Source organism: Sus scrofa, chromosome 9 (genome assembly GCF_054392235.1).
Source record: "Sus scrofa isolate SSC_HxYL_T2T_F1_AM1 chromosome 9, Sscrofa_HxYL_maternal_Yorkshire_Landrace_v2.0, whole genome shotgun sequence".
NCBI lineage: Eukaryota > Metazoa > Chordata > Mammalia > Artiodactyla > Suidae > Sus > Sus scrofa.
In genome coordinates this window covers 137,968,540-137,996,505 of record NC_139391.1, presented here as the reverse complement: position 1 = coordinate 137,996,505, position 27,966 = coordinate 137,968,540, and the positions used below count along the sequence as shown (strand labels likewise).

General features: G+C 52.6%; 3 protein-coding genes across 44 annotated transcripts in view; 1 reads left to right on the top strand and 2 right to left on the bottom strand.

Annotated features, from left to right (window-relative positions):
* Positions 1–27,966, bottom strand: part of LAMB3 (laminin subunit beta 3) — a 162,069-nt gene that overhangs the window by 133,168 nt on the left and 935 nt on the right. For 10 of the 11 annotated variants that reach the window (XM_084978505.1, XM_084978504.1, XM_084978506.1 and 7 more), the window contains exon 2: positions 26,998–27,916. The gene's annotated coding sequence lies outside the window, so the exon portion shown is untranslated. The remainder of the gene's footprint in view (positions 1–26,997; positions 27,917–27,966) is intronic. The other variant, XM_084978514.1, reaches the window with a different exon arrangement.
* C9H1orf74 (chromosome 9 C1orf74 homolog) overlaps positions 1–27,966 on the bottom strand; it is a 77,730-nt gene that overhangs the window by 48,829 nt on the left and 935 nt on the right. For 2 of the 6 annotated variants that reach the window (XM_021063889.2, XM_021063886.2), the window contains exons 2-3: positions 26,998–27,916; positions 23,197–23,494 (exon numbers count right to left, since the gene is read on the bottom strand). In XM_021063889.2, the coding sequence (XP_020919548.1) occupies positions 27,030–27,821 (792 nt within the window). In that variant the 5' untranslated portion in view covers positions 27,822–27,916 and the 3' untranslated portion in view covers positions 23,197–23,494; positions 26,998–27,029. Of the gene's footprint in view, positions 1–23,196; positions 23,705–26,062; positions 26,245–26,997; positions 27,917–27,966 lie in introns of those variants that run through there. The other 4 variants (XM_084978543.1, XM_021063892.2, XM_021063887.2 and 1 more) reach the window with 3 other exon arrangements.
* Positions 2,376–26,600, top strand: TRAF3IP3 (TRAF3 interacting protein 3). 27 transcript variants are annotated; one of them, XR_014816862.1, is made up of 16 exons: positions 2,376–2,601; positions 5,977–6,376; positions 8,747–8,846; positions 8,984–9,047; positions 9,426–9,450; positions 9,687–9,716; positions 9,805–9,900; positions 15,880–15,951; positions 19,192–19,332; positions 19,452–19,589; positions 21,136–21,360; positions 21,932–21,994; positions 23,659–23,718; positions 24,768–24,901; positions 25,607–25,720; positions 26,334–26,600. XR_014816862.1 is itself a non-coding variant. In XM_084978530.1 (16 exons), the coding sequence occupies exons 7-16, from the start codon at positions 9,841–9,843 to the stop codon at positions 26,424–26,426; spliced, it is 1,011 nt and encodes a 336-aa protein (XP_084834656.1). In that variant the 5' UTR covers positions 2,376–2,601; positions 6,167–6,376; positions 8,747–8,846; positions 8,984–9,047; positions 9,426–9,450; positions 9,687–9,716; positions 9,805–9,840; the 3' UTR covers positions 26,427–26,600. The 27 variants fall into 27 exon arrangements, 25 of the variants coding, with proteins under 25 accessions (XP_084834656.1, XP_020919542.2, XP_084834651.1 ...); XM_084978530.1 differs by having other exon boundaries at positions 6,167–6,376; positions 21,225–21,360; XM_021063883.2 differs by having other exon boundaries at positions 21,225–21,360.

Genomic DNA, 27,966 nt, shown 5'->3' with positions numbered 1-27,966 from the left:
ACTGAGCCAGGGACAATGCTGGGTCCTTAACCCACTGAACCACAACGGGAACTTCTCAAATCACTCTTCTTTTTTTGTTTTTCATTTTTTTCAAATCACTCTTAACTACAGATTTGGTTTTCTCTATATTTCAAGAGTAAACAAGATTTCTTTTCCAACAGGTTAAAGTGCTTATTTCTTCCAACTTTTGCTAATTATTTCTTTTTTTTTTTTTTTTTTTTTTTTTGTCTTTTTGCTATTTCTTTGGGCCGCTCCCGCGGCATATGGAAGTTCCCAGGCTAGGGGTCGAATCAGAGCTGTAGCCACTGGCCTACGCCAGAGCCACAGCAACGCAGGATCCGAGCCGCATCTGCAACCTACACCACAGCTCACGGCAACGCCGGATCGTTAACCCACTGAGCAAGGGCAGGGATCGAACCCGCAACCTCATAGTTCCTAGTCAGATTCGTTAACCACTGCGCCACAACGGGAACTCCTGCTAATTATTTCTAATTTAACTGTACTATGGTCAGAAAATCCTGCTGTAAGGGATAAAATGTTTTAGTATTTTCTTTTTTTAAAATGAGTTTGCTTGGGAGTTCCCGTCATGGCACAGCGGAAATGAATCCGACTAGGAACCATGAGGTTTCAGGTTAGATCCCTGGCCTTGCTGTGAGCTGTGGTGTAGGTCGCAGATGCAGCTCAGACCTGGCGTTGCTGTGGCTGTGGTGTAGGCTGGCAGTTGAAGCTCCAATTAGACCCCTAGCCTGGGAACCTCCATATGTCAAGAGTGCGGCCCTAAAAAAAAAAAAAAAAAAAAAAAAGCAAACTAAAATAAGTTTGCTTTAGGATCAACATGGTCAATTTTTTGACACTTCATGGGCATTCAAAAAGACGTACATTCTCTGTTTTCAGAGTCCCCCTGCCCTTTCTCTCCACTCTCCATATAGATAGGTATGCCAACCTTATTAACTGTATTTTCCTCAGGACATAGTGCTAAGAGCTCAAGCTCTGATGTCAAGCAAACTTGCGTCACCTTGAGCTCACCTTTCCAAACCCCAGTTAAAGTAGATGTGGTAGCCCAGTGAATGCATAGCTCTGGGGAGTTCCCTGGTGGTCCAGTGGTTAGGATTTGGCACTTTTACCACTATGGCTTGCATCCAATCCCTAGCCTGGGAACTGAGATCCCACAATAAGCTGCTGGAAACTGCAGCCAAAAAAAAAAAAAAGAAGACTGCACAGCTCTAGAAGGGATTTCATTCTCTGTACACATTTCTGATTTTTAATGGAGCCCAAATAACCCTGGTCCCCGGGAACTCCTATTACAATCGTCTGTCCTCTCTTAGGCTCTAGGGTCCTGAACCCCCAGAGCCCTCTCACACTTCTGCGCCTATAACGGACTCATATCCTGCCATCGTGGGCGCCCCGACCCCTCTGTCCTCCGCTCATTCTCATCTCCGAGTGTCGAGCTCCAGGCCCAGGCCCTTGCGCTCCGGTCCCTCATCCTGAGAGAATGTCGTCGGAGGGTCCGGCCCCGGCCCTTTGCCTGCCTCCTCCTTGTTCTTTGTCCCCCCAGAGAATGGAGGCGGTGCGGGCAACGGCCAAGGCTGCGCCGCGCTCCCCACACGCGCGTCGTTGTTACAGCAGTTATTTCAAAGGCTCACCACGTGCCTCACATGGGACGTCTGGGGCTTCATGGGAACCGTGTCAGTCACCCACTCAGACACCGAGGGGCCATTCAGACGCGGTGGATTGCACAAGGCCACACAGGGGCTCGGCCAGCTTGTCCTCGTCCGGCTCCTGGCCACCACGGGATCCTGAACTTCTTGGGGATTTCCTGCCTATAATATGTGTAAGTTTCCTTTTAAGGCACAAACAAATTCCTTTCCGTTTTCCCCCAGATTTCCTAGTTCAATGAAATACTTTTTTCAGCTTCTGCCCACTGTTGCTCCCTTTGCCCCCCAGCCCCCACCTGTCCCCTCGGCCGACTCCCGGCCCACTCCCTGAGAAAGGAGCGAATTCGGAGCTGGTCTCACGTCAGAAGTCTGGAGGATACCAGACTTTAGAAGAGCAGAGACCCTTCACCACAGCAGGACTGCAAAGAGGGAGCTAAAGGAAAGAGCAAATCCTCCCCAGAGAACGAGCCGATATACCTGAAAACCTACACAGGGGACACCTCTTCTGGGTCAAAAGGCATTTTTCTTCCCCACACAGAGACTGCAAGGTTTGAGTCTGACCAGTGACCCATCCTGGTGTCATCCTGGAAAGGATTTTGACTCGAAATTGTCCAAGAGCGCAGACCGATCGAGTAGCAAGGGAGAGGGTGGCAGTGGTGCCCGGGGGTGGGAGGAGTCCCGAGCTCGGGCCTGTGAGCCTCAAGGGGTCAGGGGCCCCTCAGATCGCGCCAGCGAGCAGGAGAGGAACTGGGGTGAGCAAGTGCCGTGGCTGTGGCTGCTTCCTGTTTCAGCAAGGCAGCTGCGTAAAAGGCGAGAGAACCTCGAAGGGAAATGCTGAGGGGCCCAGAGCCACGGACTGAGATCACCCCACCCGAGGCCAGAGCCGAGGTCTGCCCGTAGCCGGGATGCTTTCCTGAGCTGCTGGCGCTGCAGCCGGGGACCCGAGGTAACGGACAAGGAGGAGGCATTTGCGTCCAGGTTGGGGGCCCCCGACGCTGGGTGGGGCAGAAGAGGCTCTGGCTGCCAGCCTCCCCGGGCTGTAAGGAGAGGCCCTGGAGTGGACGGTGTAGGTTAGGAGTGTGGGGCTGGGTAACCTGGAAAGTGCCCTGTGTTGGTCTCCAGGGGCACAGCGTCCGGGGCTCTCTGCTCCATCCATCGGATTACACTGGCGGTGAGGCAGTGACCTGGGGTTCAGGCTCCCCAGTGACGGGGCAGACATTTTACAGCTCCCTTCACAGCAGGGACCCAACAGCACGAAGCTGCCTTTGCAGCCGCTGGGCGCCAGCCCTTCTCTCCCAGCTCACACTGAGAGCTCTGGACTAGGCAGGCCAGTCCATTCATTCATGCAGGAGGCCATGCATCACACACACAGCCAGGAAGTAGAAGCAGAGACCTGGAAAGGCAGCGACAGAGAACTGTCAGGCGAGGACAGTGTCCTGATCCCCTGGCAGTGAGGACAGCCCCCGTGCCCCATCCCCCAGCCAGTACCACGTCGTCCCAGGGCTGCAACTGGGCCCTGCCATGCCGCAAGAGCTGCCTGGGCAGTGGCCCAGTGACCTTTTTTGAACCCCACAGGGGCCAGTTCCTTTTTTCCTACAGCCCATCTCGGTCAGTCAGCCGTCCCACGTGGCATCTTGTGTTTAAGCAAATCAGGAAAGCTGAGTATGATCCCACCTAGCTGTGCCATGCCAAATCCCACCTGCTGTGAGGGCCTGGGGGTCTGGAAAGGCTCCCTTCTTGAAAGAGCCTTTTCTACTGCAACTCCCAGCCTGGGCAACAAGTGCCAATGTCTGTGCCCGGGAAGCAGGGCAGGGCAGCCATGTGTTCCAGCGAATCAGTGTAGGCACGGCCGGCACACTTTGCTCTGCACACAGCCCTCCCCTCTTCACAGTGGGAGGTTGAAGGATTCTTCACAATCAAGAGGCCTGCCTCCTCTACAGAGCCTGAGGGTGGCCTGGAACCAAACAGGGAGGCGACCCAGCACCCCACATCTTAAAGGTGGGATGCAGGCAGCCTGGACACCCGTCCTTCACCCCGCTCTCCTTTCCTTTCTGCTGGGCCTAATGTTGCTGGCGGGTGTGCCCAGACCAGAGGGGCCTTTCTCCCTGCAGCCCGCACCCAGAAGTCAGAGGAACAGAGCAGCAGTAAATATGATTTCAGCCCCGGGGCCAGCATCCCCTCCACGCGGTCAGCAGGACTCCTTCAAAGAGAGAGTGGTCGGGGGGCTGGAGGATGAGGCACTCTTGGTCCTAGAGTGCTGGTTTGCTTCGGCCCCTTGTCTTATAGCACTGAGTCCTCAATATCCAAGATCGGTAGCGCTGGGATAGTAAAAACCATACTATTATAAAAAGCTAATGTTTATTACATGCTACGGCCCAGAGGCTTGATGTGTATTTTTCTTTAATCCTCAGAACCTTGTGAGTTAGGCTGCCACTTTATAAGTGAGGAAACAGAGATGCAGAGACGTGTAATAGCTGGTTCAAAAGCATGTGGGTAGCCGCTGACAGAGCCAGGACAGGAGTCCACAGAGTCTGAATCCAGGGTCGGGGTTCCCCGCTTCCCACATCTACAGCAGAGCAGCTGAGACACGGAGTGTACCTGCTTGTGCAGTCATTCCTGATTTAATCTGAATGAGCCTCTCCCATCCTTTCCTAAGTGTTTAAATGATGAAAGTAGCAGGTGGGAAGTGAGCAGGTGTAAGTGCAGGAGTGAGGAGAAAGCCTAAAGAAAGGGCAGGGGCACCAGCGGTGGACCAGGCACTGTCCCTGTCACAGCCCCGCCGAGAGCAGAGGGTGGCCCTCTAAGCCTGGAGAGTCAGGTGCTGGAGAGCGGACGGGGCCTGACTGCATACGACCCCCGTCAGCGTGCGAGACTGCCTCACCCCTGGGCGGGCAGAAAGGGCACACGGGCTGCTACCTGTTGAGTCTGTTTGACCCATAAATAAACCCAAGGGGCCAGAGCCGGCAAATGCCTGCTGGTTGGTGAAGCTGAGACACCCTTCTCTGACCCACCCAGGAAGTGGGTTCCCCGAGTGGGGGCACAAAGAGAAGCGGCAGCTGGAAGGGAGAGTCCTTCTTCCCTCATCAGTCTCTGGTCTGACCCCAGGGATCAGTGGAGGCAGGCGTCAGGGTTTCCTGGGCTCAGAATCCAGCTCAGCCAGGTCCAGCCCCAACTCAGCCAAGCTACCAAGGGTTCTAGGAGAATCAACACATTTGCAGAAGGGAGGGGAGAGAGAGGAGGGGGAGAAGGCAAGAGAGAGAATGGCACAGAGACAGGAGAGGGGATGAGATTTGGGCTAAGTAGGGTAAGGCCCTGTTGAGGGGCAGCAAGTGGGGCCTCTACATCGAGCCTGGTTCCCTGGGGACTTCTGGTTACTGTTTTTTGTTTGCTTGCTTTTGTTTCACTTTCATTGGCAGCAGTCTCCTGCAGGTATAATCCAAGTGGGTGCTGGCTTCCATGGACAATCTGCACCTCGGCTGAGGAAAGCAGACTTGGCCCCTAACAGGGAGGTGATTTAAAAAAAAAAAAAAAATGGAATCTTCCATCTTGGAGAGATACTGAGCTGAAAGCTCGGAAGTGGGTTTGGCCAGTGATGGGCAAGTCTCAGGTGCTTAGCCAATGCAGATTTGATCTGCACCTGAGAGTCAGAGCCCAGTCCTGGGCCAGGAGTGCCTAGGGACCACTGTCAGGACCCCATGACTGCAGGCAGGAGTGTCGGGGTTCCCTCTTACACCACGCTCAGGACCACGCCCAGGACCAGGCTACCTGCTAAGGGCTAAGCAGAGGCCAGTGGGTGCAGGTCATAGGACCAGTTACACCTTGCAGGGTGTGGTTATTCCTCTAGGCCTCGAGAAAAGTCACCCGCCTATTTCAGTACAGGTGAGCCAAGAGAGCAGTAAAAATGCTGGCTTTCCTTTCAGACTGGGGAACAGGGAGCCTAGTGAACTGATTCTCTAGAAGTTCTTGTAAAAGGAACACACCCCAATCGGCTATCCGAGAGGCTATAAGCTTTTAGTGATTTTTATCCATGATTTTTCATGTTCCCCTAACTAAAAGAAGTGTGAGAAGTTTGGTCAAGGAAGACATGGCAGCCAGAGGGCTCTTGCCACTTTGTAGGAGAAACACAGCCAGAGAAGAGCAGAAATCAGTCCAGAGTCAGGACCCAGGAGTCATGAGTCCCAGTGTGACGTCATCTCCTCCTCAGTTGTCAGCCCCCACATACGGGACGCTGTGCTATTTCTGCCCCCTCGTCCAGGGAGATGGTCATTTTTCTGCCCATCTCCTGACCCCTCCCCTTCGCCTCCCTCTTGGCCCTTGGCAGACCCGCGCAGCTATTCCAGGAACGGGAAGCCAACACAACAGGTGCTCAGGAGGTCATCATGCTCAGCCCAGACCCCAGGCCTGCCCCTGGCTTGGCCCGGTGGGCTGAGAGCTACGAGGCCAAGTGCGAGCGCCGGCAGGAGACCCGTGAGAGCCGCCGCCGCCGCCCCAACGTGACCACTTGCCGCCAGGTGGGGAAGGCGCTGAGGACCCAGCAGAGGGAGCAGTTCCAGAAAGCACGACAGCAGCAGTTTTTCAGACTGAGGCACCTGGAGGTGGAGGAGAAAGGCCAGGCAAAGCGCTCGCAGACCAGGCAGCCAGGTTCCTCCAGGGCAGGACAGGCACCTGACCTCAAGGAGCCCTGGCCTTGGGCCAACAGGATCTCTTCCCCTGGACAGCAGGTGGGCCGTGTCGATGGACATACTGCTCTGGAGGGGGTGGGGTGGGCTACTGAGGCAGTGGGTGGGCTCCAGGTCACTAAAAAGTGATTTAAATTGAGTCCCTTCTTCCTCAGTCATAAGTAAGTCTCCCTTAGGCACTTATTCAGATATTTCTGTGGTTGGGTTTTTTTGGTTGAATGTTTGTTTGTTTTTGTTTTGTTTTAAACTTGCTTTTTTAGGAGAAGAAAAAAAAATTTTTTTTTTTTTTTGGTCATTTTGCCATTTTTTAGGCCACTTCCGCGGCATATGGAGGTACCTAGGCTAGGGGTCAAATTGGAGCTGCAGCCGCCGGCCTACACCACAGCCGCAGCAACCAGGGATCCGAGCCATGTCTGTGACCTACACCACAGCTCACAGCAATGCCGGATCCTTAACCCACTGAGCAAGGCCAGGGATCGAACCCGCAACCTCATGGTTCCTAGTCGGATTCGTTTACCACTGAACCGTGACGGGAACTCCAGGAGAAGAAAAATTTTTTAAACAACCCCATTGCTAATTCCTAGTATCAGTTCAAGTCTAGTCTGTCTCAACAAATCTAGTGCATTCAATCAGCCATTGTTCCACAGGTCTTACTGTGGGCCAGGTACACAGGCCCGTCTTCTTGCTGCTCCCTGGAAACACATGCACACAACCACACTCACACACAATCACAGATACAACCACCCCCACACACAAACACACACACACACACACAACCACCCCCCCCCACACACACACACACACTCCTCCTCTCCATTTCTCTGTAAGGCTGTTGCACCACCACCGTCTCGCTTTGGTGTGGGCCATATATCAATTCTACTAAATTCATTCATCTAAAGCCACATCTGGTCCAGAAAGCCCCAGCTTCCTATGCTTCTCCAGGCCACCTCTGCTCTCTGCGGTCCTTATGAGATTATAAATCTTCTAAGATCGTGTGACTCTTAGAGGGCCCAACAGTCTGGCCTGAAGAGGAGCCGTGTTGGCAAAAATCAGGGTATGCTGAAATGAGCTCAGCCAGCAAACCATCGGTGTCCTCCTCTCCATGCTGGGAGCACACAGACGGCAGGGCGGGGTCCCAGATCGCTGGAGGTGCCTCGTATTGCGCTGCACCCAGAGCAGGTGCCCAGTCAGGCCCTCTTAACCAGTGCCTCTGCTCTCCAAAACTGTAAAATAAAACCAACTGTGCACTTTCTTGAGCCTAACTGTACAATAAAACCAACTGTGCACTTTCTAAGGCAGGAAGGTTTCAGAATGCTTTTGTTGAAAAAATAATTTTAGGGAGAAAAACAACAGAAATCACAGTTACCTAAAGAACTCCTCCTGGGCCGATCAGGCATTTAAGGTTTCTTTTTTTCTTTTTTCTCACAGCCTCACAGAGACAACACCAAGTCCTTAACTCACTGAGTCACAATGGGAACTGCTGTCATTTAAGGTTTCTTGAGATTGAGTTAGTCTTCAAAGTTAGTTGCCATAGGCATTTCTTACTTAGCCTTTGTCGTGGCACGGCGGAAAGGAATCCAACTAGGAACCATGAGGTTTCGGGTCAATCCCTGGCCTCGCTCAGTGGGTTAAGGATCCAGCGTTGCCGTGAGCTGTGGTGTAAGTCACAGATGTGGCTCGGATCGGTGTTGCTGTGGCTGTGGTGTCGGCCGGCAGCTGTAGCTCTGATTAGACCCCTAGCCTGGGGACCTCCATATGCTGCGGGTGCGGCCCTAAAAAGACAAAACAAGACAAAACAAACAAACAAAAAATATACATATGTATGTATGTTACAAACAGAATTGTCGAGTTCATAGGAAGAAAATGACCAAAGAGCAGAGTAAAACCGTGCCAGCTCCTCCCACACCCTCCCCCGAGCAGGGAAAGGCTGCTCCCTTTCCCTGCTCTTCACACAAAAGCTCGGCACTGTTCCAGCCCTTTCTGAGAGGAGGGAGGCATCTCTGGAGGGCGGAGGGCACTTTGGAGGTCATCTCCTCCCAGCTCCGCACTGGACAGGAGACCGAGACCCAGAAAAGGCAGGCCTGATCCCGGGCCCTCCGGCCCCTCTGACCAGCTCTTGCCACGGGCCACGCCAGCGGCTGAGAGCGGCTAAGGTAGAGGGGGGTCGAGAGAGAGAGAGAGAGAGAGAGAGAGAGAGAGAGAGAGAGAGAGGCGGCCAACCCAGCCCCCCGCTGCCCATTCCCACCCTCCAGGACAGGGGAGGCAGGGCGGGGACCAGCTCAGAGCTGCGAGGGGGTCCTTTGGTGTTCTGGACCCAGCGCTTGGTCGCTGGGTCAGCTTTCTGCAGTCACATGCAGAATCCTGTCCCGGAGGCCCTGCCTAGGCTTTCAGCCTCCCCCACTTGCTTCCCAGGTGTCCGGGACCAGCGCCGAGGTCTTGCCAGCCCAGCGGCATCCTCCCTCGGGCGCCCGGAGAGACTCTGCCGTCCAGAAGCTGCCCAAACAGCACCGCGGTAAGAGCAGCGCCCTGTCCCTCGCTGGGGCCTGCAGAGATCTGGCCTCAGAGTCCCAGCTCGCTGGCAGCGGAGAGTCCCTGCCCTCAGCACTGCCCGGCCCCCGGCTCTGAAGCGCCTTATCCCCTATCTCTCAGGCACTCAGACGAAGGCAGAAGAAACACAGCCAACGACTAAGAACGATGCCAGCCAGCAAACCAAGTGAGTGCCTTTCCGTTCCCGACCCCACCTCCTGCAGAGCCTGCCCATCCCTCTCTCCTAAGCTTTCACCTGAACAGCCTCACCTGGAAGCTGGCAAGAAACACAGTGAACTCCCCTGGCCACCTGAGTTAAAAAAACGGGGAGTTCCTTGGTGGCCTAGCAGTTAGGGATCCCGCACTGTCACTACCTTGGGGCAGGTTTGGGCCTGGCCGGGTTACCTCCGCATGCAGTGGGCACGGCCAAGACAGAGGAGAAGGAAGACCTTCCCCATCCTACGGGCTCTTCAGAAGAGGCCGGAGGCAGGATCGACCCACTGCCTCGTGACATGCTCATTTCTCTGAGCCGCTGCCAGTTTTGTTCTCATCTCCTCTCTTCCAGTTACGGAGTTGCGGTCCTGGATAAGGTAAGACGAGGCGTTGGATCGGATGGCACCTAAGCTCCTCCAAGCGCTGGCATTCTGGAATTCCGCGGTAAATGCAGCGGGGGTGGACGGGCACCCCCCTCCTGAACAAGCAGAGACATGGGGCCTGGGGGGACCCTGAGCCAAGGCAGAAAGTTTACTCGGCCCAAGCCAATGGCGGCTCTGGTTCCAGTTCCAGGATTGCAGAGTCCCCACACACTCCTTTTCTTTCTCTCCAGGAAATCATCCAGCTTTCTGAGTACCTCAAAGTAAGTGCCCTGAGAACTCGCCCTCAGCTCCTCACCCACCCGCTCCCTCCTCCTCTGGGTTCTCTTACCCCCGCATTCTGCCCCCCAGGAGGCCCTGCACAGGGAGCTGGTTCTGAAACAGAAGATGGTGATTCTCCAGGACCTGCTCTCCACTCTGATTCAGGCTTCTGACAGCTCTTGGAAGGTAAGGGAATGAAATCTTTGTCTGAACGAGGCTCCTGGGCCTCCGTGTGTCCCCGCTTCATCCTTCTTTGCAAACCACCCAGCAAGGGAAGAGGCTCTCTCACTCCTGAAGAGGCCGGGGGTGATAAGACACGTCACAGTCCGTATGTGGAGATGAGTCCAGGGCCACCAACGGAGGGCCATGCCGCTACACACCCAGGGAAGGCCCAGAACCAAAAGGAGAACGTGTCCGTTTGGGAAAAAAAAAGTTAGATCCAGTTCAGAGCACCGATACTACGACTGACTCCGGGAAAGGTGCACTAGTTTCGTAGGGGGCGCGCCCCAGCGTTCACTCCAAGCCGTCAGGGACCCACGCCTCGGGCCAGACGCGGACGTCGAAGGGGAGGCACCTTAAAGATCACCCAGGCTACTGCTCGTAGTCCCCCTCGGGGAAACGGAGAGTCAGACGGGTCGGGGACTCATCCGAAGTCACGCTGCTAAAGTTCAGGCCTCCCGATTTTAGTCCATCCATTCAACGAACAGCTGCAGAGCAGGGTCTCTGCCCGGAGCCCTGGAAGTCATGAGACAGGGTTCCTGCTTTGAGAGAGCTTCTGGGTTTGTCAGGGAGACACATACCCAAGCAACGCAGAGATGAGAGAGAGAAAAAAAGATGTTTTCAAGATATAGCAGAATACAAGGAGAAATGAATGACTCCAGACGGGGGAGAATCAGGGAACTACGGAATGGTTATACTAATACCTTCCAGGCAAGTGTGCAAACGGGAACCATGCTCTCGGCAGAGGAGAAAACGCAAAGACCCAGAGGCAGCGCATAGTCCAGTGCAACAGGGTTCCCGCTTTTCAATCTCAGGGTCCCTTTATAGTCTTTCAAAAAGTTATTAAAACCCAAAGAACTTTTTTCTTTTGCTTTGTTGGCCACATCTACAGCATGAGGAAACGCCCGGGCTGGGGATCAAACCCAGGCCCCAAGAGCGACAAGGCCAAGTCCTTAACTGCCAGGCCACCGAGGAACTCCCCCAAAGAATTTTTATATTTACCATTTAGAAATGAATATGTATTAATTTTAAAATAACAATAGTAAATCCATTACATGTGAACCTAAACTATGTATTTTTATGAAAAGAAAAAAGTTTTTTTTTAAGTAGTGAGAGGAGTGCCATTGTTTTATGCTTTTGCAAAACTCTTTACTGTCTGAACGGAAGACAGCTAAAGTCTCATATTTGGGTCTGCGTTCAGTCTGTTAATACACTGTTTGGGTTGAAGCATCTGAGGAAAATCCACCCTCACAGAGCCATGAAGCTGGAAAGGGAAGGCCCTGTGATCCTGGATATTCCCAGGAGCCCTTGAACCCCAGGCTGGAATGTTCAGGGAGCTATAAGCAGTTTGATGCCACCAAAGCAGAACGCTCTAAGCATCTTTGATGCACAGAGAGAACACGCAACCTTACGGGCCTCTGTGCACAACTGACCTTACCACCCAGGGGGCTGTGCTTAGAGAGACAGGACGGGAGGGGGTGGAACAAAACAGAACTTTGCAGGGATGTAAAACAGGCTTCTGGGGTCCTCCCTCCGCACGTCGGTCCCGGTACCCAGCTTGAGGTGTCTATGTTTGGGGCTGCTGCTCATGAAGGAGTTGTTTCCCTGGCAGACTGGGAGCCAGAAGCAGACAGCTGGGCGTGCCAGGTGGTTTCCGGTGCTGAACGGAACTGAGATGGTCTCACCCGTTTATGCAGCTGACATCTGCTAAGTTCCAACTGTGCTACAGGGACGGAGAGGACTCTTGAGGAGTTCCCCCATCAGCCAGGAAGAGAGAGCCAAGCGATAAATAACTCTACTGCACTGTCCTAAAGCCGGCAGAGCACTTCCCACAAAGGGACACAGAGAAAGGAGGAAGGAGCAGCCGTTCAGCCCGAGGTGGAACAGGGGAGGCGCCAAAGGAGAGGAGCACGTTAGCTGGGCCTGGAAGGACCGAGGAGGAGTTCTGCGGCGTGGAAGCAGCACGAAGAGGGCAAGACGGGCAGGAAAGGCAAAGGGTGTTGAGGGTCCCGCAGTCGGAATGATTACAGCCTGTGTGTAACACACTCCTGAGTGTCGCAGAGCCTGATGGAGCTGAAGGGATCGAGTCAGGGCACCTCCAACAGTGACACAAAGGGCCTCAGACAGGTCTCAGGAATTAAGGCACCCAAACACTTCCTGTTGAATGTGGGATCTCAAACTTAAATATTTACACAGATTCCCTTGTAAAGGAAATTCCTATATATCACGGACCCCTGAGAATGCAGGCCGCCCTGGTTTGAAAAGCACTGCTGCAGGCAACGAGCAGGGCAGGAATGGGACCAGGCTCTCCTCGGCCTGAAAGTCAAGCTGGTCTCGTCGAGGTACGAAGACGGCTGTGGACGGAGGGGGAAGCGCTTGGTCAGATCTGTGTTTTTAAAGGTTCTCTGACAACAGTGAGGACCCTGGCTCTGAGTGGACAGGTGGTGGCGAAAGCTCTTGTATCCCAGGTGAGACCGATCAGAGCTTGCGTGACAGCCAGTGTGGAGCGAATGGGGCGGAAGATGTAAGAGACACTTCTGCGCCGGACTCGGAGGGCAGCTCGGCTCCAGCTCCAGCTCAGGAGCAGGTCCCCCGCTGGGGCTGTGCCTCTCTCCCTCCCCTGTGCTCCTCCCTCACACCCGCCCTTCTCGTCTTCTTCCTCTCCAACAACCCCCCAGCTTCCTGTTTTTAAGAAAAACAGGCTCAGAGTTTTCAGTTAACGTCTCTTGCTTCCCCCAAAACAAGACGATTCGACCCCGTACCCTTCCCGTGGAAACCTCAACCTCAATGGAAAGACGGTCTCAGGCAGCAGTATTTGGGAAAAGGAATTGGAAGATGTGGCCAGAACACAGATGCTAATACTCAGCCAAGTTCAGGCCTTCTTTTGTCCTCCATCTGGCCTCCATGATTTGACTCTCCAACCTCTCTGGCAGAGAAGCTCACTGCAAACTCTGCTGAAAGCCAGGGGTCCACTCCCTCTATTGTCTCCACCTCCGTGCTGACTTTGGCCTTTGGGGTGTGATGGGCCTGGGGCAATGCAGAGGCTCCTAAGCCGGGTCCAAGCTTCAATGCAGAAACAGTTCCGGCAGTAGAGAAAGCCAGCCCTCAGGACGGGGCAACGGAAAACCCAGAGCAGGGCACACTTGGCTCTGAAGTCTTGCAAAGTGGAAATGAGATCTCGAGATGACAGTGCAGCAGGGGATTGGCTGCAAGCCCTAAGCAACCTATGCTGGAGAGAGGCGAGCCGTGGGCTGGCGCATCTGCGGTGAGGTGGGTGCATTTCTGGAGAGCAGGTCAGAGGCGGGGAGAGCCAGGCAGAAGCAGGAGCTGAAGCCCTTAGACCGGCACCAGGTGTGTATGGCCTCCACCTGCTCCTCTTACAACCGGGGTCCTGTGCTCACTAAGCCTTGGGTTCCCGGGATGCAACTGCCAAAAAAAGAGTCCACAATAGGCCTGAAAAAGTGCCTCTCCCCCTGCCGTACCACCGGGCTTCTTGGGGGAAGCTGGGGCCCAGACCAGGAAGCTTCATGCGCCATGTGCAACAAGTGGCTGCACTTTCCTGCCTGCCTTGGGGAGTCTGGGAAGGAAGAGCTGTGGACCAGAGATGTTTTCTAGGCCCAGACGTGGGTGGCCCTTCATCCCCACTGAAGGGGCTATCCTGAATTGTCTTCTATCACAACATGAATGGAAAAGTAATATGGGGTGTGGCTAAAACCCAAAAACAGCTGGAAGAGGCAAAACTATGGGATTGCAACCATCCAAGTAAGGAGAACGGGGCTGCCCCTAAGGGCAGGCGTCTGAGGGGAGGGTAAGAACGTTGCCTTGAGCTTGCCTGTTTCTTCCCAAACCAGAGCAAGAGAAACCCTCAAACTCAGTGGGTCTGGCTGCATCCTGCATGGTCAGAGTTTTTATGCAAAGGAAAACACACAGACCTGAACCAGGGGCTGGGGTGCCGAGGGAGGCGATTTAGGGACCCATGGATCAACAATGAACAGGCTACTCAGGGGAGCAGCTCTTCCCAGTTACTCCACCTCTTTGTCCACCTCTGCATCTGTCTGGGCTTGTTGCAGCTGCCAAGTCCCTGACTCTCGGCTCTCGCATGAGACATTAGGAAAAACAGTAATAGCAAGAGGCACTTTGAAAAATTATTTTTGGCAACGCTGTTAGCTTTTGCAAGGCGCAGCTGAGTAACACAGGAAGCAGAAGGGTGGGGGCACCCCCTGGCTCCCATGGTTCGAAGAATCGGCCAAACAAGATCACAACAGGAGCTGGGAGATACCACTTCCTGCCTCTTTCCCCTCCCCGGTCATGCCCGGAAACTCACAGTGGGGTATGAGCCTCAGAACAGTCTCCTTTGCCCCCGGGGCATCTCAGACCAGAAACCACAGAAGGGTTGGAAACGTCCAAGCAGCCTGACAAAGGGGCCGTGGCTCTCAGGCCTGGGGAGAAATGCAATTCCTGCACCTCTCAGGTGTCCCATCGGGCCTGGTTGGCAGAGGCAGAGAAAGGACATGAAGACCGATGACGGCTAAAGAGACCGTCCGTCTGTTTTCTGGGAAACTAGCTCCCACCCTTGCAGCCTCCCTGTCCTCCACCTACACACACACACACACACACACACACACACACACACACACACGACCTTCGATCCAAACCCCTACAGCCTCCCTGTCCTCCACCTCCCCACACACACACACACACACACACACACACACACACACACACACACGACCTTCGATCCAAACCCCTACAGCCTCCCTGTCCTCCACCTCCACACACACACACACACACACACACACACACACACACACACACGACCTTCGATCCAAACCCCTACTTGGGAAACTGTCTACAAGACCAGAGCAGCAAGGGAGCTGCCAGCTACGCAGCAGAGAGGCCAAACCTGAGACACAGACGCAGCCTTGCTGCCTTCCTCCGCCCTCGCCACCCTCTCGGAGGATCCAAAATGCCACTGGAGCGACCCAGCTCGTGGATGAACAGAATGTGCCTTTCTGGGAAGTCCTCTTACTGCTACTGCCACCAACACACACACACACCCCTGCCTTAATGTCCCTCCTTCCTGCTTTCTTAAACAACTTCTCCTCTTGAATCATGGGGGGATGGAAGGGCGGCAAGGAGGGGACTGATTCCACTTGCCAAGGCTGCTGTAAGAAAGTATCACAGACTGGGTGGCTTAACCAACAGAAATGTATTTTCTTACAGTTACTGGAGGATGGAAGCGTGAGATGGAGGTGTGGACAGGGTGGGTTTCCTCTGAGGCCCATCTCCTTGGCGTGCAGACGGCTGCCTTCTCCCTGGGTCCCACACAGTCCTCCCTCTGCGTGTCCTGGCGTCTGCGTCTCCTCTTCTCATGAGGACACAGTTGTACTGGATTAGGGCCCACCCCAGGGACCCCGTTTTAACTTAATTACTCCTTTAAAGACCCTGTGTCCAAACGCAGTGCATTCTGAGGTTCTGGGGGCTAGGAGGTCACCACGCGAACTCTGGAGGGAGGTGAGGAGGTATAACAGGGGGTAAGGGAGGGAATGTATGTTCCTCCTGGGAGAAGAGACCCCTTTGGTCTTATTGGCCTTTAGAGGTCAAGGTCCATGTACAGGACGGAGAGGAGGTGAGGAGTACAGAGGTGCCCAGACAGACAGGGGAGAGGTGATGAAGGGAGGAGAGGAGAGCTTAGACGCTTTCCTTCCACGGACTCCTGCTATGATACCCTGCGCCACGTGATAGAAAAACCTCAAGGGACACGGACGACTGTGGGGACCAGGACGATTCTTCCGTCTCCTATTCCAGAGAGACAGTCTTTGTCGTCTTTCCCTATCCCCTAAAACACCACAGATCATATTCCAGGCAGCAGGCTGGGAATACAGAACAAAAGTCCTTGCATGCTACATTTTGGCCAAACTCACTAACCCATCCCTTCTGCTCCAGGGCCAGCTTAATGAAGACAAATTGAAGGGCAAACTGAGATCCTTAGAAAACCAGCTGTACACCTGTACCCAGGTAAGCATTCTGAAGGACACATCTAGCTCAGGAAACGAGAATTAAATAGGAGAGAACATTTGAACCTCAATCCTACTCTCTAGAAATGTCGCTACTAGGAATTAATGCACCTATTCCTACCCACCCGAACCTGGCTTCATCATTTTTCACTTTAGCCTCCAATTTACCAAACACGATCTCCATCCTCCCCCGCCTTTCTCCCCATGTCTTTCCCTTTGCACCTTGAAAAAAGGAAGCCCAGCACCAAGCACTCTGCCAGCTCCAGGGGAACATTGAGAATTCCTGGGAACGCAGGGAGAAGCCCTTGGCAAAGAGTCAGCCCACCTGGAGAGAACTTCACCGGTCCCAGTTTTTGAACAGATGAGTTAGATATTACAATGAGGACTCGCAAAATGACTTTCATCCCATGAGCAACTTTTTTTTTTTTTTTTTTTTGGCTTTTTAGGGCCACACCCACAGCACATGGAGGTTCCCAGGCTAGGGGTCTAATTGGAGCTACAGCTGCCAGCCTACACCACAGCCACAGCAACACAGGATCCAAGCCATGTCTGCAACCTACACCACAGCTCACGGCAATGCCAGATCCGTAACCCACTGAGCAAGGCCAGGGATCGAACCCACAACCTCATGGTTCCTAGTCGGATTTGTTTCTGCTGCGCCATGACAGGAACTCCCCATGGGCAACATTTACCTGGCAGCAATTCCTGGGAGAAAGTAAGAGACTGTGCCTCCTAGCTCCTCTGAGGTGTTGTTATCCAGCTCTGGGAATCTCTTGCTTGGCCTGATCTCGAATTATATGAAATGGAAGGAAGTCAGCTTTTACACTCAAGAAGTGATGGATTTCTGACAGGTGAGGAGAAACATCAAATAAGAGAATGAGGAGTTCCCATCGTGGTGCAGTGAAAACGAATCCAACTAGTAACCATGAGGTTGTGGGTTTGATCCCTGGCCTTGCTCAGTGGGTTAAGGATCCGGCGTTGCCATGAGCTGTGGCGCAGGTTGCAGATGAGGCCCGGATCCAGCGTTGCTGTGGCTGTGGTGTAGGCCAGTAGCTACAGCTCCGGTTAGACTCCTAGCCTCCATATGCCGCAGGCACAGCCCAAAAAGGCCAAAAAGAAGAAAAAAAAAAAAAAAAGGAGAGAGAGAGAGAATGAGGTGGACCTGCCAGACTGCTCCTACTTGATGTCAGGGAGGTAAAGCGGCCACGTAGTACAAATTTTGCTGATTACGTAATTTATATAATCTGTGGGTTTGCTGACTCACAACTCCTTTTTTCCGTCATGACCGACTTTGTCAGACTCTTATGACCAAATAATGCCAACCAGACTCATAAGAGACCGACGTATAATCCAGAATGCCAGTCCACTCATTTTCTACGGGGGATACGGCTGGCCAGTGACCAGCATGGTTAAATCCAATAACTTAGACATGCCATGTATGGTCTCAACCAGTAACTCCTGTTTCTGATTTCTAATGAGAGTTCCTGGGACATAAGACCGACTCAACATTTAAATCCAAATTTTCAGATGGTTCCAAAGCTAAAAGGAAACGATTCCACATTGGTCCCTAAATGTGCATTAGTTAGACTATCTCTTAACCAGTCGGGAAATCGATGGTAAAAGCTTCGTGCTTTCCCCCAAACCACAGGGGGAAAAATGAAAAGCATGGGAAGGGTGAGAACTCCAGGGAATTTGCAAAGTTGCTCTTGTATATTTTTTATTTTTTATCTTGAAGCCAGGAGAAATTCTAAAAATGCAAGTGTATTAATTTTTTAAAACTGAGTTTGCTGAAGCTTGTTCGGATCCATGAAGCTATACATATAATTTTATTTTTAAAAAAACACTCCCTGCCTGAAAGGAGTTTACAATCCCTTAAAAGAGACGGGTGAGTCAGTATATTAGAAAGATAGAGATGGGCAGGGGATACCTTGCAACACTGTCTAATCCATAAAGAGTTGGGGGATATGGAGCTCCCCTTGTGGCACAATGGGATCAGTGTGGTGTCTTGGGCGCGTGGGGACGTGGGTTCAATCCCTGGCCCAGCACAGTGGATTAAGGACCTGGCTTAGGTCGCAACTGCTGCTCAGATCTCATCTCTGGCCCGGGAGCTCCATATGCTGTGGGGCAACCAAAAAAAAAAAAAAAGAATTGAGGGATCATGTGGTTAACCATATTTATCAGAATTTATGTGATTCTCGGGCTGTATCTTTTACCCTGGTGAAAGGGTCAGGATGCCCTAGGGAGAAGCAGCTCTATGGGCAAAGGCAGAGGCTGAAAAGCACAGTGCTGGGGTGATGGCCCCGTGGAATCAAAGTCTGGGCTTTTAAGTAGGAGCTGTACCAAGGAGTTTGGACCTGATCCTTAAGACACTGAGAGGTTTAAGCAGATTGTGACAGGATCCAATTTGAGTTTTAGAGAGAATGCTCTAGCTGCACGACTGAGAAGGGTTTGATAAGAAGCATGGCCTGAAAATAGGGAGACTATACAATCCATAGGATACTGTTATTCGCGTCCGACTAAGGAGGCAGAAGGAGAGAGAGAGAGGCGTGTGCTGTTCAGGAGGTCCACAAAGCTCAATGGCCAACTGATTCCTTGGAGAGAAATCACGGATGATTCCCTGGTTTAGGGTGTGGGAGACTAGGTGATGATGCTGGTCACTGAGACGGGAGCAGGTTTAGAAAGACCATTTCCCAGGAGTGCCCAGGAAACAAATCCCAACTAGTATCCATGAGGACGCAGGTTCAATCCCCGGCCTCGATCAGTGGGTTAAGGATCCGGGGTTGCCATGAGCTGTGATGTAGGTCACAGACACAGCTTGGATCCTGTATTGCTGTGGCTGTGGCACAGACCAGCGGCTGTAGTTCCCATTCAACCCCTAGCCTGGGAACCTCCATTTGCCTCTGGTGTGGCCCTAAAACCACCACCTCCCCCCCCTCCAAAAAAAAGAAAAGAAAGGTGATTTCCCTCTGGAATACTGACTTTCAGGACCCTAGGGAAGGCCTAGGGGCCGATGCCCAGGGCCGATGCCCAGCGTGCCCAGGGCAGTTTGTTATCCCCCCTCACCTCTCACATCACCTGAGGGGCTCTCCCTGCCCACCTCCAACCTGGGAGAAGGGCCACCAGGTTACCAGCATCTCTGCCCTGTGGGCAAGGACTGACTTCTTTTCCCTTCTGCATCCCTGCTCAGGGTTTGGCACACAGACGCTCAATGTGTATTTGTTGAATTGAATCACATTTGCAGAACTACTCCCCCAGGGGAATGAAGAAGGTGATATTAGAGATGGAAGACCAGAAACACAGCTATGAGCAGAAGGCCAAGGAGTCACTGCAGAAAGTGCTGGAGGAGAAAATGAGTGCAGAACAGCAGCTGCAGAGCACACAGGTGAGGGTGCCGGGCAGTCCCTGGGGCTGGGAGCCCTGGAGTGGTCTGGGCGCCAGGGGAGCCCGCTGCACAACCACCGGAACTCCCATGGCACCACCCTCCCCTCTCATCTCCCACAGCGGTCCCTGGCTCTGGCCGAGCAGAAGTGTGAAGAGTGGAGGAGCCAGTACGAGGCTCTGAAGGAGGACTGGAGGACCCTGGGGACCCAGCACAGAGAGCTGGAGAGCCAGCTTCACGTGCTGCAGTCCAAACTGCAGGTACAGGCCCTGGGGGTGGGGATGTGGGGGGGGGAAAAGCAGGGTTTGGGGGCTGGGGCAAATCTAATTTTGACTTTAGCAAGGATGTCTGTCTGCACTGCTCATGCAAGTGACCTCAGTGTTCATGCAAAGGGCTGGGCTGGAATCGTCATCAGCTGCTGTCACACTCCAACCCCTTCACTACACCCCATCCCAACAGAGCATCCAGTTCAGAAATGCCCGCCACTAGCACAGAACAAATGTCACCAACTTACTGACAGGTGGAGTAGCAACTAACGCATCCTGCCAGTGTGGTTTTTTTAAGCCAGTACAACAGACACTTGGCATTCTCATCATTTCCGACCTGTGGTACCTTGGAGCAGTTACCCTCCTAAGCCTCAGTCTCATCTTGAAAACAAAAATAATAATAGCATCTCTATCAGGATTGTTGTGAGGATTGAGCGAGGCGATCCATGCAAAGCCCATGCCTCACACACACCAGCCCTCAATAGGGCTACTGTTTATCATAAATTTTACTTACTGGATTTGGAATTTTGAGGACCCATCTCAAAAGCTTCTTTTTACACTTTTACTGAAGCAGGGCTCTGAGCAGCCCGTGGGGTGGGTCTCATCATCCCAGGACAGAACCTCGCTAGTCACTGAATCGCAGCCACATCTCTCCTGCTATTCTGCCCTCTTCCTCATCTCATCTTACCTACAAGGCAACTCTCACGGAGGCTCTTTTCTTTCTTTCTTTTTTTTTTTTTTTTTTTTTTTCCTGCTATTTCTTGGGCTGCTCCTGCAGCATATGGAGGTTCCCAGGCTAGGGGTCTAATCGGAGCCGTAGCCACCAGCCTACTCCAGAGCCACAGCAATGCAGGATCTGAGCCGAATCTGCAACCTACACCACAGCTCACGGCAACGCCAGATCGTTAACCCACTGAGCAAGGTCAGGGACCGAACCTGCAATCTCATGGTTCCTAGTCGGATTCGTTAACCACTGCGCCACGACGGGAACTCCGGAGGCTCTTTTCTTTTTCACCTTAATTCTTTGCAAAAAAATGACTCTACCAAAAAAAACCAAATTTTTTGAGCGTGTGAGAAGAAGTAAAGACCAAATGGAGACGTCTAAAAGAGTGATCATTTGGCATTCCTTCATTTGGGCATTTACCCAAATGAATCCCTTGTGAAGAACAAAAATCTACTGCATTGGAGTTCCTGCTGTGGCTCAGCGGGTTAAGAACCTGACACACCATCTGTGAAAATGTGGGTTTGATCCCTGGCCTCGATCAGTGGGTTAAGGATCAGGTGTGGCCTCGAGTTGCAGCGTAGGTCACAGACGCTGCTCAGATCTGGCATCGCTGTGGCTGTGGTGTAGGCTGGCAGCGGCAGCCCCCATTCGACCCCTAGCCCAGGAATTTCCATATGTCACAGGTGCAGCCGTCAAAAGAAGACAAAATACCTAGTGCAGTATTTGATGTGTGAGGAATAGAGCACAGCAAAGGGTTTTTTTTTTTTAACTTTTCCTGTTTTTTCGTAAGACTCCTCTACCTCCAAAATTCTACAGTTTTCTACAGGGTCCCTCTTCCTCGGGGGCTGCCCCTATCTCCACCCCAGCGCTGACCTGCCTGTGCCGGTCCCTCCTTCTCCTCCCAGGGGGCAGACAGTAGAGATCTGCAGATGAACCAGGCCCTGCGACTCTTGGAGAACGAGCACCAAGAGCTGCAGGCCAAGATTGCGCGCCTGCAGGGGGACAGAGACCTGTGCAGCTCGGACACCCAGCACCTACAAGGTACCCTTCCCCTTGGGGGCCTGTGGCCGAGGCCTGTCCTTCCGGAGGAAGAAAGCTGGGTGGAAAGGCTTTAGCCTTTCACCTGTTTGACTTTATCACTTCATTCTACCTTGAGGAAAAGGCAAGGCTGCTTTAATCATTCAAGACTGAAAATGAATTTCGCCACACTAGAGGATCTCGTAGTATCAGCTCTTTTCCAGCCCATCCCTCTAAGCCGGGGCACAGGTGCTCTTGCAGCAGTCATGGGTCAAGGCCACGACCCTAACTGGAAAGGGAAAGGTCAGGCGAAACGCCAGGCACAGCACAGGTTTCCCAGTCACAGCCTCTGTCTGCTGAGAGCACAGGCAACCCTTACTCCAACCCGCTGCTGCTGCAGATGCAATGCAAGGTAGTGGGCTTCTGGTTTACCTCTTCAGAAGGGGACAAGAAGGAAAATGAGCACCATCCACTTGACACACGTCTATCAGAGGCCCTGGGCAAGACGGCCCCTACTCCCAATTTCCATCCTCAGGGGCAAGTTCATTATGTCTTAGACTCTTCCATTTTAGCTTTTGCCTTATTTCATTTTCAGATCAGCTACAGAAGTCAGAGGAAGAGAAACTCGCCCTGGTGACTAAAGTACAGCAGCTGCAGAGTAAGTCTCCTTTCTAGATTCTGAAAGTAGCACAGGTAGCTTTTTTGTGTTCCCCACAAAAGGCAACCCAAGGGCTGGGGGCACTGGTCCTTGGCACATCCTCCAAGTGCACAGCTGCATCTTCAGAACTTCTTCTGTGCCGTGGGGTCACTGCCATCGCTCTTCGCAAGTGCCACACTGGCCTCTGGTTTCTCTTGCTTGTTATTACTCTTCTCCTCCACGCCAATGACAACCAGCTGTATTTCCCCCAAAACTGCAGATTCCAAAAAAGTGTTAGGCTTTCTCGGGAATTCTTATTTTATAAATTCTTATTATGTTCCGTATTATGTCACAGAGACCTCTGTCACTAGGAATGGTTCGGTAAATAAGCTCACACTACAGAAGCCTCAGTCTGCTTCAGAACCACATGCTGAGGCCAAAGAGGAAAGGGGACTTTTCAAAGGAAAGGAGGCAATTTCTGAAAGGCTGGAGAATCTGGCTCTATCAATGGCACAGCCAGTTGCCCACCACCCTAACTTCTGACACCCTGACTGAGAAGTCACGTCAGCAGCAGTGGATGTGAGAACAAGGCAAGCACAGGGGAAGGACAAAGACCAGCAGAGGCTGGCCTCGTCCACTGCAGGAGCGGGATGGGCAGGAAGTCACTTCAAAATCACGCCTTTTGTTTATTCCGAACATACGGAGCCCTTGCCAGGTGCCAGGCACCACACACACACACACGATACAGTAAGGAAGAGAGCCCGCACGGCTTCCTCCCTAATGAAGCCTACATGCAACCTAAGCAGCCAGTACAGTGGAGTATGGGGTTCCCAGGAACAAGGACCTGCAGGTATTAATAACAGCTACAGAGAAAAACCAAAGCAGGTTAAAGAGAGAAGAGCTGCTTTTTCACACAGGGTCATCTAGGAAAGTCTTTCTTCTACGGTAATTCTTAAGTGGACACTTAAAGAAAGACGTGGTAGGTGAGCTCCTGCTGCACAGCACAGGGACCCCCGTCTAATCACCTGTGATGGAACAGGATGGAGGATAATGTGAGAGAAAGAATGTATATACTACGTACGACTGGGTCACTCTGCTGTACCGCAGAAAATGACAGAACATTGTAAATCAACTATAATGGAAAAAATAGAAAATCTTAAAAAAAGACATGGTAGGAAGAAACACAAGGATGGCACATTTGTAACAAAGCAGCACAAACTGGGTGACTTAAAGAACAAGCATTTATTTTCTCATGGTTCTGGAGGCGAGAAGTCCCAGATCCAGGGCCGGCGGTGTGGGGGCGCTTCCTCCCGAGGGCTCCAGGGGAAGGGTCCGTTCTGGGCCACGTCCCCTGCGGACGGCTGTCTTCTCCCCTCTTCGCATCTTCCAGCTAGCCACCTCTGCGCCCAAACTCTCCCTTCTCTGAGGATGCCAGTCGTGTCAGGTTAGGGCCCATCCTAATGCCCCAGTCCACCTTCTCCGGGGAGGACCCATCTCCAAACAGGGTCACGTTTTGAAGGCCTGGGGGTTAGGACGACAACATGTGAATCGGGGAAGGGGGGTGACAATTCAGCCAACTAGAGGTGGGGACACGGTTAAGAAGTACGCTTTCAAGCAGAGTTCTGAAAAGACACTCTTCACAGTCGGCACGCCAGCACAGGCAAGCTCCTTGTGTTTCCCGACAGGTCTTCTTCAGAGTCAATCCTTACAGCTCCAGGAACAGGAGAAACGCTTGACAAAGAAAGGTCAGCAAATTTATTTCCACAAATTCTGAGACAGTGCCCTTTCCTTGCCTTTCTAGAGGCCGTGGGAGGGGCCACAGGACCCCTTGGAGTCCCATCCGCTTCCGAAGCTGTTGGGTCAGGGCGCTAAGGGAGTGTTTTAAGGACCCACCACTGGCTCGGAGAACACTTTAGCTAGTGAGCCTTCTATCCTGAGAAGTATATAAACTTTGAAAAAGGATTTCTACTCCCTCCAACAAACGTGTCTGTGGAACATTTCAATAAATGGATTTTGAACTCAGGATTTTATGTCAGTTTTTACATTTGACTTTCCAAACCATATCCAGCACCCCAAGTATAACCAACCCATCACACGCAACAGTCACCTCACTCTCAGCCCTCAGGGTCTGCTGCCTTGGCATCCCAAGGATTCTTCATATACCTGGAGTGGGCAAACACGCCTCACTTATCCAGAGCACAGGGCCTTCTGTTTTCTCATCACAGTCACTGGGTGAAAGATAAGGCAGAAGTGATCATGCCCACACAGGATGGATTGGAAAATGAAGGTCTGTGGTCACGTGAATTAAGAGTACAGCTATGACAACACTCCAGGATTTCTGACTCCTAGTCCTGTGCTCTTTTCACCAAGATTCAAACTGCCATGTAGCTGAAAACATCTTTAACTACATGGAGATGAATTCTAGGCTATGACTGCCATTCTCGTATTTTGAAATGAGAACACAAGGAAAAGCAGCGATACTGAAGCATCCAGCAAACCCACCAGACTAAAAGATGGGGCATGCGACCAAAGAAATTAAATTAATAGGTATTTCCCAAAAGGATCCGGCATTTAACAGTTAAGATGCCCACCTTGCCCTCGAGGGGCTCAAATTCCAGCTTTCTGTCCAGGCTGAGCAGGGTCCCCATGGGAGTCTTTAAAAGTCACGAGAACTGCATTCCGCACAGCCCGACAGGGACAGGCCCTTCTCTGTCCCCCTAGGGGTTCTCAGTGGCGGGGCCCTTGCTCAGAGGTGCGGGCCTCACCGTCACGGAGAACCTGGCCCCTTTTTTAGATCAGGCTCTGGAGTGGAGTCCAAAGCCCTCCCAGAACGAAGTGGAGCCTGAGGGTCCAGGGAAGGAGAAAGACTGGGATTTCAGAGACCAGCTCCAAGAGAAAACGTTGCAGCTCCTGGCCAAGGAAAAGGAGGTGAGATGGTGACCTCAGGCAGTGGGGGGCTCATCCTACCACCGTGACAGGGCAACTGCTAGGGGGTAGCCAGACAGCAGGCCTCTCCTGGCCTAAGCTGGGGCTGGATATTCACGGGCCTGGATCATTTGTTCCTAGGCCGTCCTTATTTATCCCAACCCTTCCTCAAGGTTTTACTCGAGAGTTAGCTTTTGGAACGTCAACCAAAACTCAGAAACACGTTGAATAAAACACATTTACTCCACGAACTCTGTCCTACATTGAGTATCTTAAAACTTTATTACAGAGTCTTTCAAGTAACAAAACTCTTCCTGGCTACAGACACAGCAACACACACACCTGCAGAGGCAGAGTCACGTGCAACTAGCTCCCGCCAGAGATGTGCGCTAGGATCACATCCAGGTGGCTTGTGCAACAGGAACCTCACTTTGGGGTGTACACAACACCTGCACACACAACTGGCCCACAAAAGCACCTGCATGTAGACTACATCACAGATGCATTATCATCAGGCATTTAAACGAACACGTTATCGATAAACTAGTAAGAGAGTCGCAAGGCCAAGCGAAAGCTTGAGAACAGCTGGGAAGGAAGGGTGGTAAAAGCGCCCAGTGAGTAACAGGGTCACGGACCCAGGGCTCCATCCCCTCCCTGGGCTCCGTCCCCAGCAGAACTGGTGGTGACCTTGGTGGCCTCTCCCCGCAGTGCAGGGACCTGCATTCGGAACTAGACAACCTCAGTGACGAGTACCTCTCCTGCCTGCGCAAGCTGCAGCGCTGTCGAGAAGAGCTGAGCCTGGGCCAGCGGCCACCTCCCACAGTAAGAGGGGCAGTCCTCCCGCAGTGCTGGGGTGGTGGTGGGGGGGAACAAAGCCGCCTTGCGCCTGATCTTGCCAATAGGATTGATCGGCCCGTGCCAACAGCTACCCAGCCTGCCCCGTTCAGCGTGGTTTACACTGAACAGACAGGACAGCAACCACGGGAGGAAAACTCCAGCTCCTGTCTCCAGGCCTAATTTTCATGGGGTTCTGGAGTCCGAAGAGAAAATCTTACTATTAGCATGAACGCACGCCCGTTGTAGCAACAGGGACAGAGTGAGGAGAGCAAAGGTGCCGAGGAAAAGAAACACAGAATCATCTAATTTTTCTGAGTGATTTTCCGCTTTTGATTATTTGTACCAGTATTTATGTACCTTTCCCCGCTGGCTGTGGCTCCCTGGGCCAGTGACCTTGGCTTAGAGGCCAGGGACCCCTAGTAAAGTGGTTTGATCCTCTGGGAGTAACAAAGTGAGAAACGGGTATAACATGCTTTTTCTCCTCCACCAACCCAAGGCTTGCCACAGGGCTGGAACAGGAAGAAGGAAGGTCATTTCCGCCTGTGTCTTCTCTGACCAGCCCACGGCCTTTCTCTCCTCTCCCCCTCCCTCCTCACAGAGACAGTGTGGTCGATGGCTCCCCGCGCTGATGGTACTGACTGCTATGGCACTGGCAGTGTTCCTGGCCCACAAGGACAGCCTGATGATCTGAATAACTGGTGACAGCTGCCGGGGCTGAAAATCAGAGGCAAGAAACGCCACAAAAAGACTCAGAAGGCTTGAGTACCTTTAAAGGTTTGGGTTTGTCCAATTCAACTGAGATTTCTGACTTTATTGTTTTTCTACTCTGCTGTAACAACAAACAAATAAACTTCACCTGACAGTCTTTGTTCCTCAGAACTCTCAGCTCTTTGCTGAGTGACACATCACTCAGAGAGAAGACACTTAAGCCACCCGGTCTACTCTCCCTGGCCCAGGTCCGTTGGAGGTAAACCAACAAGCAGCAAAGCCCGGCCCTTTGATCCCTGGCAGACACTCCGCACACAGGGCAGGGATGGGTACACTTCCACACGCGGGCACGTTACTCGTCCTCCGGCACCTTCCCTCCTTCTCCACAATCCTTCCCTCTATCTTCCATCCAGTGAAAAAAACAACAGACATCTCAGCTAAATCCAGAGGACCCCTTAGCACAGAAATGGAAAATGTATTACAGCATTCTTCCCCAGTGTCTGGTACTTGAGATCATACCTATTTGCCGTCCTTAACAAGAGCTGATCACTTACCGAGCACCTTCTATGCGAGGAAAGAGTTACAGTCAGAGGGCCACAGCAGGCAGGGTGACCACCTCGGAGGAGATGCTGAGGTCAGCAAAGTCATTCTGAGTCCTACATCGAGTTCTAAGGTCCTTCTCCCAAGTATTTAGAATGTCCCTCAGGGCCGGGAACAAGCTCTCTGGGACGCTAAAGGAATAGAGCAAGACTGGTGGTTGACTGTGTCGCCAAGAGATCCGGGCAGTGAATACCCGTAGTGGAGTCAGGGCTAAGCAATTGTCACCTCCCTGGCTCACGTGAAAGGTATAGGGGACAGGATAGCCCAGGAGGATCCCAAACACAGTACAGAGATTCCAGTCTGAGGAACAGAGCCTGCTGCTGGAGACTGCCAGGGACAGGTCCGTCTTCAGTCCCTGCAAATGAGCGATGATCTCAGCCAGGAGGGCCTTCAAGTCCTGAAGCTGGTCCAGGGAGCAGACGGAAGGGTGAGGCTGAGCGCTGGAAACATCCACAAAGGCTACGGAACCAAGCAGCACCTGCTCCAAGTGCTGACACACACGCTCAGGACAGACAATCAGGCTGTCTTCTCCAATCTCAAGAATGTGAAGCCCCCGGGTCGGGAAGCCCAGGCCCTGCAGCTGCTCCAGATAGCTCTGGAGCTCTGCTGCCCCTGCACAGTTGCAATCATAGAGCAGAGCTGGCTTAAGTCCCCTGGCCACAGCCAGCACCTCTCCGGCTAGATGAAGGCACACGGCTCGGGGTGGGCCCCGGCTCCTCCCCATGCCCAGGGTCTGCTGAGCAGCTGCCACCAGCAGCTGAAGACTCAGTGTTGACATGGACTCTGGAAGCAACAGTAAGCATGGCCTCCTTAACTAGTCACAGTTCCCTCCCCTGGGCTGCATCTCTGAGCTCCAGACACTTGAAGAAGGGCCTAAAAACAAAGCAGTAGCAGGGGATTATTAGCACCAGCCAGTGACATAC